At 41.7% G+C, this 16,906-nt stretch overlaps 1 protein-coding gene across 5 annotated transcripts in view; it reads right to left on the bottom strand.

The window, feature by feature from the left end:
- ltbp1 (latent transforming growth factor beta binding protein 1) overlaps positions 1-16,906 on the bottom strand; it is a 156,259-nt gene that overhangs the window by 50,091 nt on the left and 89,262 nt on the right. For 4 of the 5 annotated variants that reach the window (XM_020599892.1, XM_020599894.1, XM_020599893.1 and 1 more), the window contains exons 11-12: positions 12,129-12,296; positions 8,210-8,383 (exon numbers count right to left, since the gene is read on the bottom strand). In XM_020599892.1, the coding sequence (XP_020455548.1) occupies positions 8,210-8,383; positions 12,129-12,296 (342 nt within the window). The remainder of the gene's footprint in view (positions 1-8,209; positions 8,384-12,128; positions 12,297-16,906) is intronic. The other variant, XM_020599896.1, reaches the window with a different exon arrangement.

Here is a 16,906-nt window from a genome sequence, read left to right as displayed (position 1 = left end):
TCTGGCATTACAATTGAGTCTGCCATTAACTACGTTGGTAGCTTTACTGGCCAACCCTGACAGTACAATCTGGCCAATATGGACTCAGCCAGCGAGCAGCACACTGACTGGAGAGCTAAGATGGAGCAGGCCTTAGCTTTCCAGGGAGCAGCCCTGGGTCAGATTCAAGCTGATCTACACCGGCTACGTCATGAGGAAGCCAGTCGTGCTGCCGCTGGAGCAGGTGCTGCCCTAACTCCAGCAGTGCAGGAGCCCAGACTGTCTATACCAGAACGGTACGGAGGAGAGATGGAAGAGAGCAAGGCGTTTCTCACACAGTGTGAGATCTTGTTCAAAATGCAGCTGTCAGCGTTTCCCACCGAATGGGCAAAAGTGGCTTACATTTTGTCGCTACTGACTGGCCGAGCTAGACAATGGGCTACGGCTGAATGGACGGCAAGAACGGACTGCTGTAACACTTTTGCCAGATTCGGAGCTGAACTCACCCGGGTTTTTGATCCGTCATGTTATGAATCTGCCACTTCCCCTTCGGTGAAGACGTTGTCACAGGGTTCTCAGTCTGCAGTTGACTATATTATAGCTTTCCGCACCACAGCAACGGCCAGCGAGTGGAATGAGCCAGCATTGGTGGATACTTTTTACCAGGGCCTGTCCGCTTGACTGAACCGGAGACCATCACATGCTAGCCCAGAACCTCATGTCAACCTGAGCGCCTCATCAGACCTCCCGGCGCCAGTGCAACTCAGGAAGACGAAGTTAACACCAGAGGAATGGGAGCACCGGTTCAAACATAACCTGTGTTTGTATTGTGGTGGTTCAGGACACCGAGCAGAGTTGTGTCCATTAAAAGAACAAGGCTAAGCCCGAAAGGGAGGGCGTTGCTGAGCCATTACTATTACAGGTGTAACACCCTCCCGCCCGGTTGTACATGCTGTGCTCTCTGTCAATACTAATGATATTAAAGTGCCATTGTTCATTGATTCCGGTTCAGATGCTTGTTTCATGGACCCCGCCTTCATTCAAAAGTATAAGATACCTCTCTGCACTGTAGATCCTGCCCTTCTGGTTCATTCACTAAATGACAAGTTTTTGCATCATGTCACATCACAGTCTGTTCCACTCACACTGACAATAGATAATCACGTAGAAATGATACAGTTTCTGGTCATGCGGTCAGAGCATCATTCGGTGGTGTTAGGGTGGGGTGAGGATGGATTGGGAAAAAGGGCGAGTGGTTGAATGGTCAGCAGACTGTGCTAAAACTTGTCTACAGTTGGCAGTCCGACAACGGATTGAGAAAGCTGAAGCATCAGAAGTAGTCTCAGATCTAGAAAAAGTACCCTCTGTGTATCATGATCTAGGTCAAGTTTTTAACAAGACCCATGCTACTTCTCTTCCTCCACATAGACCCTATGACTGAGCTATTGCCAGGAACTATGCCCCCTAGGGTCGTCTGTTGTTTTCCTTATCTGTCCCAAAACACAGAGCTATGACAACCTATATTATGGAGGCTCAGAGGGCAGGGTTGATCCGTCCCTCCCCCTCCCCGGCTGTTCTTTTTCATAGGGAAGAAGGATGGGGGGCTGAGACCCTGCATAGATTATCGTGGGCTCAATAAGATTATTGCTAAGAACAGATATCCTTTGCTGCTCATGTCCTCTGCCTTTGAACTACTTCATGACGCAAGGATTTTCACCTGGACTTAAGAAGCGCCTACCACCTGGTAACGATAAATGAGGGCGATGAGTAGAAAACTGCTTTTAATACCCCCTCTGGACACTATGAGTATCTGGTTATGCCATTCGGTCGCACCAACGCACCAGCGGTTTTTCAGCTTTGCTGCTCATGTCTTCTGCCTTTGAACTACTCCATGATGCAAGGATTTTCACCTGGACTTAAGAAGCACCTACCACCTGGTACGGATAAAAGAGGGCGATGAGTGGGAAACTGCCTTTAATACCCCCTCTGGATACTATGAGTATCTGGTTATGCCATTCAGCATTCGTTTCGTTCATTTTCAGAAGCTGATAAACGATGTACTGGGAGATATGCTGAACAAATTTGTGTTTGTGTACCTAGATGACATTCTCATCTTTTCGTCCTCTGACGAACTTCTCCCTCTCTTTCCGCCCATGTCACCACAATGGCAAGGCAGATGCCCTCTCTCGCCAGTACAACCGAGAGGAAGAGGTCGCTGAGCCAGCTTACATCTTGCCCCAGTCTGCCCGTGTGGGTGCTGCTCTGCTCAGCATCGAGCAGGAAGTCGTCAATGCCCAGGGGCCGGAAATGGGTCCGTCTACCTGTCCAACCAACCATCTGTTTGTCCCGGTTGCACTGCGTACCAAGGTGCTGCAATGGTGTCACGCCACCAAGATCGCCTGCCGTCCTGGTGTAGCACAGACCTGCTACATCATGCAAAGGTGGTTCTGGTGGCCGACTGTGAGAGAGGATGTTCAGGAGTTTGTGGCCGCTTGTCCAGAATGTGCCAAAACAAGACTCCCACCGGCAAACCTGCGGGACTGTTATGGCCTCTTCCTGTGCCCCAGAGACCTTGGACCCACATCTCTATGGACTTTGTCACCAGTCTACCCACATCCTGAGGTAATACCACCATACTCACTATTGTAGACAGGCTTTCTAAAATGGTCCACTTTGTACCACTATCCAAGTTGCCCTCAGCTAAAGAGACTGCACAACTCCTCATCCAGCACGTGTTCCGCCTACATGGTCTCCCCCAAGGATGTGGTGTCTGACAGGGGTCCCCAGTTCGTGGCCTGGTTCTCGACTAAGTTTTGTCAGCTCCTGGGCATCTCTGTTAGCCTCTCTTCAGATTTCGACCAACAGACAAACGGACAGACTGAACGGCTCAACCAACAGCTGGAAACTGGCCTGCATCTCTCATGTCACCATGATCCTTCACTGTGGGCAGATAATGTGACCTGGGTGGAATACTCCCACAACTCTCTTCCTTCAGTAGCCACCGGTATGTCACCTTTTGAATGTGTTTATGGGTACTCTCCACCCCTGTTTCCCAGTTTAGACCCAGAGGTTCATGTGCCATCTGCATCAGCCCTGGTCTGCAGATATCACCGGGCTTGGAGGAGAGCCCGCCTAGTCCTGCTCCGCTCGGTCCAAGCTTACAAAAAGTGGGCCAACATTCATTGTTCCCGAGCTCCCACCTACCAACCCGGCCAGAAGGTTTGGCTATCGGCTCGCAACCTCCCTCTGTGGACAAAGTGTCGCAAGTTGACCAACCCTGAAAACAGCCTGGTGTCTTCTCCACTGGTTTTAAAGCTGCTTTAGGTAAATCCCCTCTAGATTAGCTTGGCATCCCTCATAACTCCAAATAGTCTGTAATTATTTCAGAACGATAAAACCCAAGAGCCTTTTCCTAAAAATGAAAGGATAGTTCGTAAACGTGCACAACTCCGGCTGCCAGTGTTGTGTTGCAAGTGGACAGCACAACGAACCGCAACAGCATTAATTCATTTGAATGTCTCCTCCATAGATAGGTAAACAACAGTGTATGTACCGATGAAAAGAGATGTGTAACACTCTAAACAAAGCGCATAGTTGAGAAACCCCATATTTTAACTGGCATAATGCAGAAATAGTAACTTCTCCAGCCTTACAACTATTTTCTCTAATGTTACAGAAACAATGCATTAACAGACATCCAACGTGTTTATTAAACTTACTGTTAAGTCCCACTGAGTAGTGGAAACATCACTCCCTTTCAAATAGCTCCAAGGTCGGTAAATTCAACCGGTGGTCACTGCTTCTTCCCCCACACGACCACATACAGTCCCAAAGTAGTGAAATTAATTCCAACAGGTAGCGTAGCACCGACAATAACATCATTGATCGTTAAGCCACTGGTTAACCAGCAATACATCACATGCTGCAGACACACTGGCCTCAAGCAGTCAAAACATACAGGTACTGTGCTCCAGGGAAATCCAGCGTTGATGAGCTGATCATTCACCACTGTGGGATTTTCACTGGCCGGCTGCTTGTAGGTTAGAACCAGTCAGGTAAAGCAGCAATTCCCTGTACAGGAACATTCCTGGACATGCAGTAACCTCCGGCCCTGTATTTTTCTCTACATCCTCTGGTCACAGTGCAGCAGCAGGAGGGGCCAAATAAATAACAGTCTCCTAATCAACCACAGGTGAGAATCGCTGTGATTGAAACTCCTGGCTGGGTGAATGGACTTGTGGGAGGGTCTGGCCTGCAATGTTGTAGCCGAGTCCCCAGTGCTCATGTCTGAGTTGAATCTCGAGTTCAAGATTTCCTGATCCTGATGCATTCCCTTCACCAGAGACCCTGGACGCCCTTATGACAATATGTCTCCTGATGACACCAGGCAAATTAGCTCACTCCAGAACTGTATACCAGACAGAATTATCTGGGTGTCACAGAATTTTCTGCAGTTAAACCAGGATAAAACATACACACTGTTCATTGGTTCAAAGGCTCAGAGCGGAAAACTGGCCTCTAAATGATACTGTATCCACTGGGACTTACCCAGAAACAGAAATAAATTTTGGAGTGGTTTTTAATTTCAAAGCATGTGTGAAGTGTCACAAAAACAGCATTTTATTATTGGAAGAACATTTCTGAAGTAAGGCCATTTTTTGTCTGGTTAACACTGAGACTAGTGCATGCCTTTATATGTACTGTAGCAGGCTAGACTATAGTGATACTGTTCTTTTGGTGTAACAAAGGGCATAAAATAGCTCAAATTAATCCAGAGTTCTGCTACACAAGTGTGAAGATCAGAGGGTGCTGGCTTGCCTATTAGTTTTGGCATTTATTTTATCAGTCTATAGGACCCTGCACAAGGTTATTTATCAGAAATGCTTTTAAATTCTGAATCAGGAAGGCCACTCAGACGCTCTGGTTCTTCTCTTTTAGCTGTTCCACGAAGTAGAACAAAAATCTGTGTTGATGCTGCTTTTACTCATTACACTCCAAGACGCTGGAACAGCCTTCCAGAGGGCCTGAGAGGAGTTAAAAATATTAAAGTTGACTAAAAACCCATCTTTAGCCTAGATTTTATATAGTGTCAGTGTCTTAATACACTTTGAAATGCATTTTGCATTTGATAATTAAAGACTGATTGATTGATGTCAGTTAGTTCAGTCACTGACGTATTTCAGTCACAACAGCACTCCATGTGAACTAGCTTGCTATAATTTATTAACAAGGTTAAACATTTAGCTAGCTCACTTCCTAACTGGACAACAAGTTTATTTGAGATGTATCTGTTGAATGAAAACCATGTCTCTTTTGTGGACCAGTTTATACTCTTTAGATAAAAGTGCATCACAGGTAATAGGCCATGATCATTTCCCATGTTTTGGACTCTATCCATACCCTGAAAAATCAGCACTGGGGTTCACTGTTGGTCCACTAGAGTGGACTGACTGAAAATCAAAATTTGTCAAAATTTCCAAAGTTATAAATCTGAACACCTTGTATCTGTAGCTTAGAGTTTTATGAAATGATCATGAGGTGACAGCTTGCAAAATTGAAACAAAAATAATTTTTCTGTGATCACAAGGAAAGACCATACCTTCTATAGCCCTCCATAATTAACAGATGAAAATGCAAAGATCTGGTCATTTGCAATTAATCTCATCTTTATCTTGCTTGAATGTAATTAATCTAATCCGAAAGACCTTTATTGCATAAATACCCTATGAAAAATTCTTTATATTGTGAAGAGGTCATAAACATTGCAGACCACATTCTTAGGTATGAAATGTACCAACACAAAGAAAACAAAACAAGCCGTCCTCTCTTCTTCCCACCCAGTACAGCCTTCTGCTGCACTGAAATGCCAATGTGTAGTGCTGCCAGGCACCATAATAATGTCTGCTGGTATCCAAACACTAGTGTACGCAGGTTTTGGGTGGTGGATTTCTGTCAGATTGTTTTTTGTGGCCTGTGCTCTGTGCCTGGAATACTCTGCTCTTAAGAAGCTTAGCACTAATTTTGATTCTGTCTGGCTTTGGCTAAGATGTTACTCCTTCCCTTGATGGCTGCCAAGCATGTCTTGAATAATAACAGGAAAGGGTGACGCTACGCTGCCTCTCTCAGCCAGGTTTATCTCCCCTCTCCCTGCCTCTCCTGAAGGACTGTGGGCTGGATTTGAAAGAAATATGAAGTGAGGCAAAGCACACTAATCCTTCTCCTCTTCAAACATATATCACAAGATGGGTGTTTCTTTTAAGATCTGGGTTTCTAATCACATGCAGGGATCATAAATCACAATCTCTAGTTACTTTAGATCTGTAATTTGTGAGATTGTTGTTCATCCCACAGTGGAGATTTGTCATTAGGCCACAGACACTGTGAGACTGATGAATTAAGGCCACACTTCAAGCAGGAGAAATAGGATCATTTGTTACACTGCTAGACCGTTTCTTAATTCATTGTAGAAAAGCACAAAAACTGTAAAAAAAAAAAAAAAAGGTCTCCTTTTGGAGTACTTAAATGCAATCCTTCAAAAATATTTGCCAGATGAAATTTAGCTGAAGAGTGTTAATTGTGAAATATTTCAGGGCTTCTTTAAGGATAAACTCTGTCATCAACAGATTTACAGTATATTGTCGTTTTCCCCTCAGAGGTCACATTGAAGTCTAGTTGAAAGCTACCCCATGATGAACATAAATCAGATGTTCATCTTATAATCACAATTAGCTGCATGAATAAGAACAATAGCCCAACTCCATCCATTTATTACAAGAAATCACCTCAGTGAGTCCTCTAGTGGAAACCGCAGTGTTTAAGCAAATAGTTGATTGATTATTCAACTGACAGAAAAGGGTACAACATATAATTGTGATACTTATTGGTATTTGTTTGTATTGATGTGCTACTGCAATTTCTATTTGCACAACTAAACCTTCTGAGAAGTGTTGTTTCTTATGAAATGTTGCTGTCAGAAATTAGCATTACCAAATATGTATCTGTTAAATAATTTAACGTGAGTGACACAAACAGAAACATTCATCTGAGCTCAAAATCACAGCTTTCATTAAAACTCCAATTTCTTGTTCCTCTTCCTTGAATGCATTGTTCATGTGCTAAATTATTTGATGTGAATTTTTCACATTTTCAAATTGTAGTTTTGCTGTACAAGAGTTTCAGTCTTTTTGCTGGATTCAGCTTTCAAATGTGATCATTTGCAGTTTTAGCTGTATATATCCATTCCGACATAAACTTAAAAAATCATCAGTTTAAGCCATGTTTTATCGCTTCTCTGTTTTGATTGAGTTTTCGGAGCATCCTGTAAGTCGTATTTTGATGTGTGCCATAAGGGAAAGAATCTCTAGTGTCTCCGACCCTGTAGTACCCTTCATTAGGTTCTTCATAAACTGTGAAGCTGATATGGTTCAGCCAATGTTAGCAAATTGTCTTGTACCTATTTCCTCATGAATGGATTATTGGGATTGACTGTAAACTAATAAACCAAACCTCAGCAATCCCCAAAATCAGCTTGCATAAAATGCTGATGCTAAGTTGCTTATTAAAACAGGAAAGAAAATATTACACACTTGACTGTCCTATAAACATATCATCTTCTATGGGACCATGAGGTTGATTATACAAATGCTTTTTTGCTAGTGTTGTATGTGATAACAATAATGAATTAACAGTTCACTGCCTGGGTTTGGCAGGGGTTTTAAGTCTCAGGTCCTTTGAATTCAAAGGAAACAATAGATGTTGTTCAGGAAACTGTTCAGCTTCCTGGCAACCTTCCTTTATAAATGTTCTGGGCATGACAGACTTGTGGGAGAGCTGGGAGAAATTAAGTAAAAAGATGCTTGGGCTGTCTGTATGGCTCACCCTATTGCCACTCCAATATTGACTAGGACAAGTGTCTAAAAAATGGATAGCTTTCCCTTATGCTACACATATGAAATTAACCCATAATGGTAAATGGACTGCATTTACTGGCTATAATGCTTTTTTTCCTTTAACAGACATAGCACTTTACAATTTTTTTGCCTCTCATTCACCCACGAATGGCAGCAGAGCTGTCATGCAAGGTGTTGGCCTGGCCACTGGAAGCAACTGTCTTACCCAAGGACACATGTGGACCAGAGGAGCCGGGGATTGAATGGCCAGCCCTATTTTTAGTGGATGACCCGTGTTACCTCCTGAGCCACAGCCTGCGTATTACATTGTAGACACTCACCTGGTATATTCGGCCCTGGATTCCCAAAAGTTTCCTCTGGTCTCTCTAGTGTTGGCAGGGGCTGGAGGGGTAGCAGGTCAGTGAGCTCCTGGTGCATGATGACTGGCTTATTGACAGGTGGATTTGGTAGAACAGTGTAGCCCATTCCACCAGGACAGATCTCTTTGAACTTAGCTATGTAATAGGAAAAAAAATACAAGTTTTTATCATACAAGTGAAAATTTGTTGTACAAAAACAGTTTTAATTGTGCACACCACATGATACTGTCCATTACACCATGTTAAACGTATCCATATCTATGGTATACCTATGACATTCGATGTGACAGTTGAGATTATAGTCTACAAAATGGCCTCCCAGAGTTTTGGTAATGCTAATTTGAACTAATAAACTACAAAAACACCCTACTAGAACACAACACATTTTCTAGGATTAACTTTGCACTCAATCTTAAACTTCAGTTTGAGCCACAATGTTCAAACTGTGTTTTGCAGCTGCTACCTCGGTAGCAATATGACAACTCCTGTAACAATTCCTGATAAAAAGACTTAGATTAAGACACTTGGCTCAGTGAGTTCAGTATTTTATCACAACAAATTATCACGTTTTCCTACAGAATGCTGCGTCTTTTCACCTCTCCCCTATGTCAGAAGTAACACTCCCCCTCCCAGTGGGGAAAAGTCTAATTCCTTGCTCAGAATGAACGACTCCCTAAAGTGGCTGAATCAAATCAATTTACAAACCTGGACAAACTGGGAAAGAAGAACATGTTTTCATACAAACAGTCTTTTAATTTCAAGGCACTGTATTTGAATGAATGAATGTCACTTTCAGCATTTTCCTGTTAGGGGTCGTCACAGTGAATGGTCAGTGTGCATGTTGACATTTGGCACGTGTTTTACGCCGGATGCCCTTTCTGACACAACCCTGACTCAAACCAAGGCTGCAGTGGCAGGAGCACTGTGCCCTAACCACTAAACTATCAGGGAACTTCAAGGCACTGTATTTATTTTTAATATTTTTTTCCCTGGCATGTATAGCAATAGGTTTAGCAATGGCACATTAACTGACTGAAGAGTTAGAACTAATAGGATGTTTAGGATCTGTCCATCTCGTCTAGTCTGTCAAGATGCTAAATGTTTGTCTGCACTGCTAACAATATGCTTTTGTGTTCCAAATGTAATAATCAATGTTTAACCAATGGTCTTCTGCACTCATGTACTGTCTCTTGAAAATAAAATCTACCAAACAAAGAGTAGGAATAAGACTTCATTACATCCATCCTTAAAATGATTTTCCCTTTCTATAGAAAGGCTGTATGCTAAGGTCATGGGAATGGGACAGACATGAGGTCACTGACCTTGACCTCTGACCACCAAAACTAATCAGTTCACCCAAGTGGACTCATTCCGTCAAGGCGTTTCTGAGATATCATGTTCGCAAGAATGGACCGAGTGGATGTAGGAACAGATGGACAACTCAAACACAGAATGCTCCAGCCACGGCTACCACCGGCACAGAGGCATAAAAGTGCATTTGATCCATGGCGCATGCAGCAGCCACACCACCACCCACCCCAAGGTGTTTTACATTCCTTGCTACTCCTTAATCCCTCACAGTCAGATTACTGCCCATCTACATATTAAAGCTATGACATCTGATTAGCACATACAAATGACTGAATAAAACACTGTTCCCATTTTAATGTCAATTCTATAAGATTTATTTATTTATTTATCTATTTATTGTCTTTCTGAAATGGAAAGCACTGACAGTGGCTTCAGTTCCACCATGTGTCCATCTTAACTGGCAGATAAGACTGAGGTTCAGCACCCTTTAAGATGCTAGCTTAACATTAACTGGGCAATGCTTCAAAAGATGCAGCAGAGTTGGTGGACAGTGACAGAACAGTAGATATGAATGAATGCCAGGGCTTTTATAAGTTAGCCAAAAACACAACAAACATCAAAGCAGTAAATCAGGTTACTAGTAGTAGTATTTCTACTGCTGCAGTATTTCTGTAACTATTCATCTCAGATGCATGGTCTCAGTATTTCCATACTCTAAATTGTCCACTTTGTTAACAGTCGATTGTTGTATATCTACATTAGGCAGTGTGTAGAAGATGTGGACTTAAGGGGTCCCTGAGGCAGTAATTTTGACAGATATTTGGGGGTGCTCTATGAACAGAATTACTGTATGGTTTTGCACAAGTATTAGATTTGGTGGGACTGGGGCTCATATATTTATGCAATTCATTAAGAAATGTCTCTTTCTCAAAGACACACTAAGTGCCAATCCTAGCCCTCACACTCATAACAAGCTACTTTAGTGTAGTATGCTTGGTAGCTCTCTGGAAACTGGCAAGAACTGGCCAGAACCCCTAGAATGTAAAAAAAACAAAACAAAACATCTGCTTCAAAACCTCAAAAGGCATCCAAGAATGTGCTAATAATGCAGAGTTCATGCTTTTGCTTACTGTTCCAAGACTAAATGGCTTTGCGTAATGGAATGCTTGGCTTGTTTTCATTAGCATTCAGTAGCACATTTTTTCTGTCACTGTTATCATGAGAAATGTAAAAAAAAATCCTGGCAAAAAATATGCAAGTCATTCAAGCTATGAAAAAATGATGGCAGCAAACTAAGGACAAAGGGCAAGGCACACAATGCATGAAGCACATGTACCATCACAAAGATTTACAATAACTTGCTATTTAACCAACCTAATGTGAAAAATATAAATATCTTGATGATGTAAACTGACATTATTTTGACAAGTATTTAAATTCCATGACTTACTGCAGTATGTAGCTAAAGGAATACATGACACGGTCAAACTGGACGTCACTACTTTTTTTTTTCTCTCAATGAAATGATGATCAGCACAGCTGAAGTCAATAGTATATTATTTATATTTCACCTAAATCTCCACACTGCCATGAAACATACTGTAGACAAGCATAGATATGTATCTACAGCCCAAAATCAGAAAAGGTTGGGACGCTATGTAAAATCAAACTTAAATCTGAAAATAGTGATATGTAAATCATCTGTGTCCTGTATCACATTGAGAACAACACAGCAGCACATTATTTGATGCGATGCCTCATCCACTTTATTCTTTGTTCACAATAAACACTCACTTCAATTCTGATGCTGCAACATATTCCAGACAAAGTTGGGACAGTAAAGCGTTTATCATGGTGTGATGTTGTCGTTCCTTTTCACAACACTTAAAAGTCATTCAGGAACTGAGGACACCAAGGGATTCAGTGTGTCAGGTGTCATTTTGTCCCATTCTTCCTGCAAACAATTCTTAAGGTCCACAACAGTCCTGGGTCTTCATTGACCCAATTTGCTTTTCAACATGTGCCACACATTCTCAGACCATGACAGACCCTGGCTTTTGGACTTGTTGCTGGAAACAGTCTGGATGGTCCTTTTCATCTTTGGTCCAGAGGACACAGCATCCATTCCTTCCAAAAAGACCTGAAATACTAATTCATCTGACCACAGTACACGTTTCCACTGTGTGATGGTCCATCCCAGATGCCTCTGAGCCCAGAGCTTCTGGACACTGTTGACACAGGGCTTCCTTTTGGCACAGTACAGTTTTAAGCAGCATTTATTGGAGCCATCACAGACATGTAAGTGCCCTTGGCAAAGGTCACTTACACGTCTGTGATGGCAGCATCACACTGTGGTAAACCCTTTGCTGTCCCAATTTTGTTGGAATATGTTGCAGCATCAGGATTGAAGTGAGTGTTTATTGTGAACAAAGAATAAAACTGATGAGGTGGCACATCAAATAATGTGCTGCTGTGTTTCCAGGTCATACAGAATACAGATGATTTACACGTCACTACTTTCACTACTAATTTTTGCAAGATAAATGTCTGACGTGACTTGGGGCCTTACCTGTTCCTGGAGGGGGGCATTTGTCACAACGAGGGCCCCAGGCTTTGCCCACACTGCAGCAGCAGAGCTGTCTGCTCAGATGGGCAGAAACTGGGTGCAAACACTGCCTCCCTGAGCTGACCAAACGGAAGCAAGCCCCTTTGTCCTCATGGATGGCAGGTGTGTTGGCTGAAGAGGAGCGCAGAAAAAGGACAGAGGACGAGGAGGGAGGTGTAGGAAGAGGTGCACCAGATTGTAGACACATACATGGAAGGAAAAAAGAGGACAAAGAGTGGAAAAATAAAGAGGTCCCCTTCACCAAAGCAACCTTTCCTTCTCACCTGTAAACCTCTGCTTTAAACGCAGTCTAAACTGTTTTCTAAAATCACCACCAGAGGGTATAAAGAAAAACACATATCTTTCAGGCAACCACATTTTGTGGTTTCACAAACAACTACATTTAAACAATGAAAGCTCAAACAAAAACAAACACATTTCAAACACAACAAAGCACAGACACCATGTTGTCGGAGAAAAACAACATGTTTCCAGTACTTCATGCACTGACTCAGATGAAGGCATGCAGGAGAGGTTGGCTAAATCAGTGTTTTCTAAGCTTTGTATATAACCTTTTTGTCAGAAACATTATCCGCAATAAATCTGTTTTAATTACTGGTTACTTGACCTGGTTTCCCTCAAATACTTTGATTCCAAAACATCAAGGATGACTGTATTGAAGGGCCAGCTGAGGTCTGTTCTAAGGCAGCTCAGATTTAGCCACACAGGCATTTTAAGTGCAGCAGTGATTTTTATTTGTTATATAAGCAAACTGGTATACACTAACACACAGACAGTACACTGGTTATGTAAGTATTCAGATCTGTCCATGGTTTCCACACTTTGCTACAAATGTATTATCATACATACTTATTATGTGGTATTGAGGTTTTACCACGCTAAATTGAGTTGTAAAGGAACAATTCAGCATTTTTGGGAAATATTCACTTTCTTGCTCAGGGTGACCTTAGAAAATTAAGTGTTAAGTACACAGTTGGAGTCAGGATTTGGTTAGTCTGGATTAGCATAAATCCTGGAGGCAAGAGCAAACACCAAGCCTAGCCATGTCCAAAAACACTTTGTGTCTATGATTAAAGTGCCCATGGCTGCTCATTTCCAGCCATTCAGTGTTTAATCTTAGGCAGCATTCAAAAAATTCCACTTTTAAAATGGCACCGGTGGATGTCAGGCAAGCTTACATGAACACAAAACTGCCTGGAGATTATGACCGTTCAAGGAGATCCTTAAACTATCATGTCATTATTTATTTTATTTAAAAAAAGGTCTCATGAGGAAGAGTTTGCAAGACTTGCATAATCCAAGTTGCTTCTACATAGAAATACTAGAACATACGTGACCTCATTTTCTGAGCTTCAGGTCACATCTAAGACGATAACTCACCATTATAACATTGTAGATAAGTCAGAAAACAAGGAAAAATGCCATGGGCTCTTTAGTTCAACAGTGAACTGCCACACTAGCAGTTCTATGAGGCTGCACACAGGCACAGCTGTGCTGAGCTAAATATAAACATCAGCATGCTAATATACAATGACAATACTCACTGGTGTTTATTATGTATAAAGTCTGTCATGGTCAAAATCTTAGTTTAACATGTTAACATGCTATTTTGTGTGAATTAGCACTGGTAAGAAGTGAAACTGATATATTTCAGCCTGAATCAAAATGGTGGACCACCCAATCATTAGACCAACCAACACTGCCATTTTTCTGGTTTGAGTGGGATCTTTTTCCTGACGAACAAGTTTATCCATCCATTCAGTATTTTTCTGCAAGGTCTCACTCTGTAGTGCAGGTTGTTGGATACAGAGCTTTAGAGGTGTTGCAGAGGAGCTGATGGTCTATTTATTTTTGTATGATTTATCCCTACTTAATTTATGGCAATATTGTGTGAACACCTACGCATGTGATATCCATTTGCTTAATGCACTGCAAAAAAGATTTGTAAGCCTGTCCACTGAATCTCTAAAGAGCCTTCTGGTAGGGGACATTATTCCAATACATGGCAGACAAGATGGCTATAGTCCCCTCACACTCTCTTTGCTTGGTGTTTTCAACCTAGTATCGATTCTGTATACCTAAAAGGATATTTCATGTTGTGCCTGGTGGGTTTTACATTCTTTGTGCCGGGAAGCCATGCCACTGGGAGCAATGGTAACACTAGGCCTAATGTGTATTTATGTGATCAGCTGAGCACACTTTTCAAACCTATACTGCCTTCAGCAAGGACCAGAATTCCTGATGAGCTCAGGGGGACACCCTGAGGGTGCAGGATAAGAATATGTCCCAAAATGCCAAACTATTCCTTTAAGCCTTCGTAATTCACTTTGATTGTTCTTGAAGCACCTCCATACATGTCCAAAGTAAACTTGGATTTAGAAAGGCACGTGTCAACATTATTCATATAGATGCATGGTTTCTCAGTCACTTTCCTACATTTCTCTGATTATAAATAAAATTCTCAGAACTACTTGTTCAACCTCCAAATCATCTAGTCAGTTGTGCAAATCTTTTAAGCAATTTCTCATTGCTTTTAACAAATTGCAAATCCTTTGGCATCGTCGTGCAAACGATTATGGACAATTGTCTGCTGTTTTCTACATTATTCGTTGCTTATGTAATGTTGATCAAAATGTATTACAGTTTTTTTCAGCTGCTAACACACCATTTTGGACTCATTGTCTCAAAACATGACATGATTCAAAGAACCACACACCTAAAGTACAGAACACCTCACATACCCTGCAAAATGAAGCACTGTGTGCAAAACTACAAAAGCACTTATAAAAATGCAACTTGCACCGAATGCCACAGACTTCATTATCACTAACTGACTTTCAGGAAAGTAAACACTGCTGTGCTAAATTCAACACACAAGTTTCTTTCATGGGCTTTTACTATACAGGTAAGAGGATTGTGCGGGGGAAGCCCACTAACTTGCACACAGATCTGCTCCAAATGCAAATTTCAGTACAAAAAGATTTAGTTTATTCCTTCACAGCTAATTTGTGGTGCATATAGCACAGTAGATATTACAGTTGTGCGAACAGAATATATCATTAGTATGTAAAAACCAAAAGCAGTAAAATAAAACAAAGGCTGCATCATGCCACCTAGCCCGCGACAAGAGAAAAGCCTGAAGTGTCGTGTTCAGGTTTTGGCAGCCCCCACTTCAATAGCATCATGTCTCTCGGCTGCATGTAAAAGAGGTCTCCCCTCCCTCTAGTTTGACCTCTTATCTAGAGAACTGTGTGTAGTGTTCTGCAAAAAGCATTTGGTTAAACTGCAACATGGTGCAAAGCAGAGCTGAATTTTTGTTCCCTGAGTGTCAGTTTTGTTAATTGTGCCAGGTGTGTTATTTTAGTGTTTCAGCAAGTGAAAAAACTGTACATGGTTCTCTTTTGAATTGCCTGTCCCAAAACATTTAGGCATTACTTTGTTTAAAATGTCATTACATGCAAAATGGGTGAACTAGTTGTCTTTAGTATTTGTCACAAATATTTCTATACAGTTCTATTAGGTTTTTTTGGGGGGGGGAAATTTGTCTGAATCATTGATTTTTTCTCAGGTGAATCTTGACTTTCACTAACAAAGGCGAATGTGTGAAGTGTTAGATCAACCAATGATCAACCTGTTCTCTCCTGTAAAACAACTCTGAAGTGCACCTCACTAACATTCAGTTGACAAACATATATAGATAGAGAGAAGAAAAGGGGTAGGACTGTGTGGAGGGAAGGAATCTTTCTTCTCATATATTTACATGTCCTGACATCAGTGACATCAGTCAGTAAGGTGTCCGTCCTACTCTTTAAAGAGGATGAGAGGAGCTCCTTTGATTCGCTCCTTTGATGACATTCGCCTTTGATTGGACAGAACTAAAGCCAGACCTGAGTCCACCTACTCACCATGTATTCCTCCCTCTAATAATATACTGTATCTCGCCTTTCATCCACAGTGCACCCGGTAACTGCCTCTCTGTGCATGAAAATGCACTGGACCTGTGGTCAACAAAACTGCAAAACTGTTGAACATACCCATGCTGTATGTCCCTTGTGCTTCAACACGAGTTTAGCACTGCAGGAAAATAGAGCCTGTCATGCTGTGCGCCATGTTTGCCAAAGAACAGCATGAAGGAATGGTAAATGGTTTTATACTTGTATAGCGCCTTTCTATGCTTTTACAGCACACTCAAAGCGCTTTCACATTATTCGGCCATTCACCCATTAGCACCATGATCAGAGTTTTTGGAGCACCTTTGTAACTTTATCTGCTCGAGTGTGAATTTAAAGCAGGCACAGTGACAAAGCAACAGCACAGGGTTAAATATAGAGTAACAAATGTGTTTCTTTCCTTGCTTTTGAAAATCACCAATGTAATGAACCAAAAATATCTGAAATTAGCATTATTTAAGTGGAGTAAATAATATCTATAGAACATGTAACACAGGTGATGAGCCAGTTTAGAGGGGAACTCACATTGTATCAGACTATGAAATATATTCTCACTGAATATGTTTTTACCTGTACGGATCTGTATAATCTGTAAAAAGTATATTTACAGGTATTGCACTAATGAAAGGTATTGTACTGAGGGTTATTGTCCAGTCATACTGTTGTGGATCAAGTGTTCATCAGAGTGACAGTCCGGGGGTAGAAACTGTCCCTGAAATGTTTTATTTAACTTGGTTTGTATTTAGTGGTCGATTCCATAGCAAAAGCAAC

This window comes from Monopterus albus, unplaced genomic scaffold (assembly GCF_001952655.1).
Source record: "Monopterus albus unplaced genomic scaffold, M_albus_1.0 scaffold43.1, whole genome shotgun sequence".
Taxonomy (NCBI): Eukaryota; Metazoa; Chordata; class Actinopteri; order Synbranchiformes; family Synbranchidae; genus Monopterus; species Monopterus albus.
This window is presented reverse-complemented; position numbering and strand designations above follow the sequence as displayed.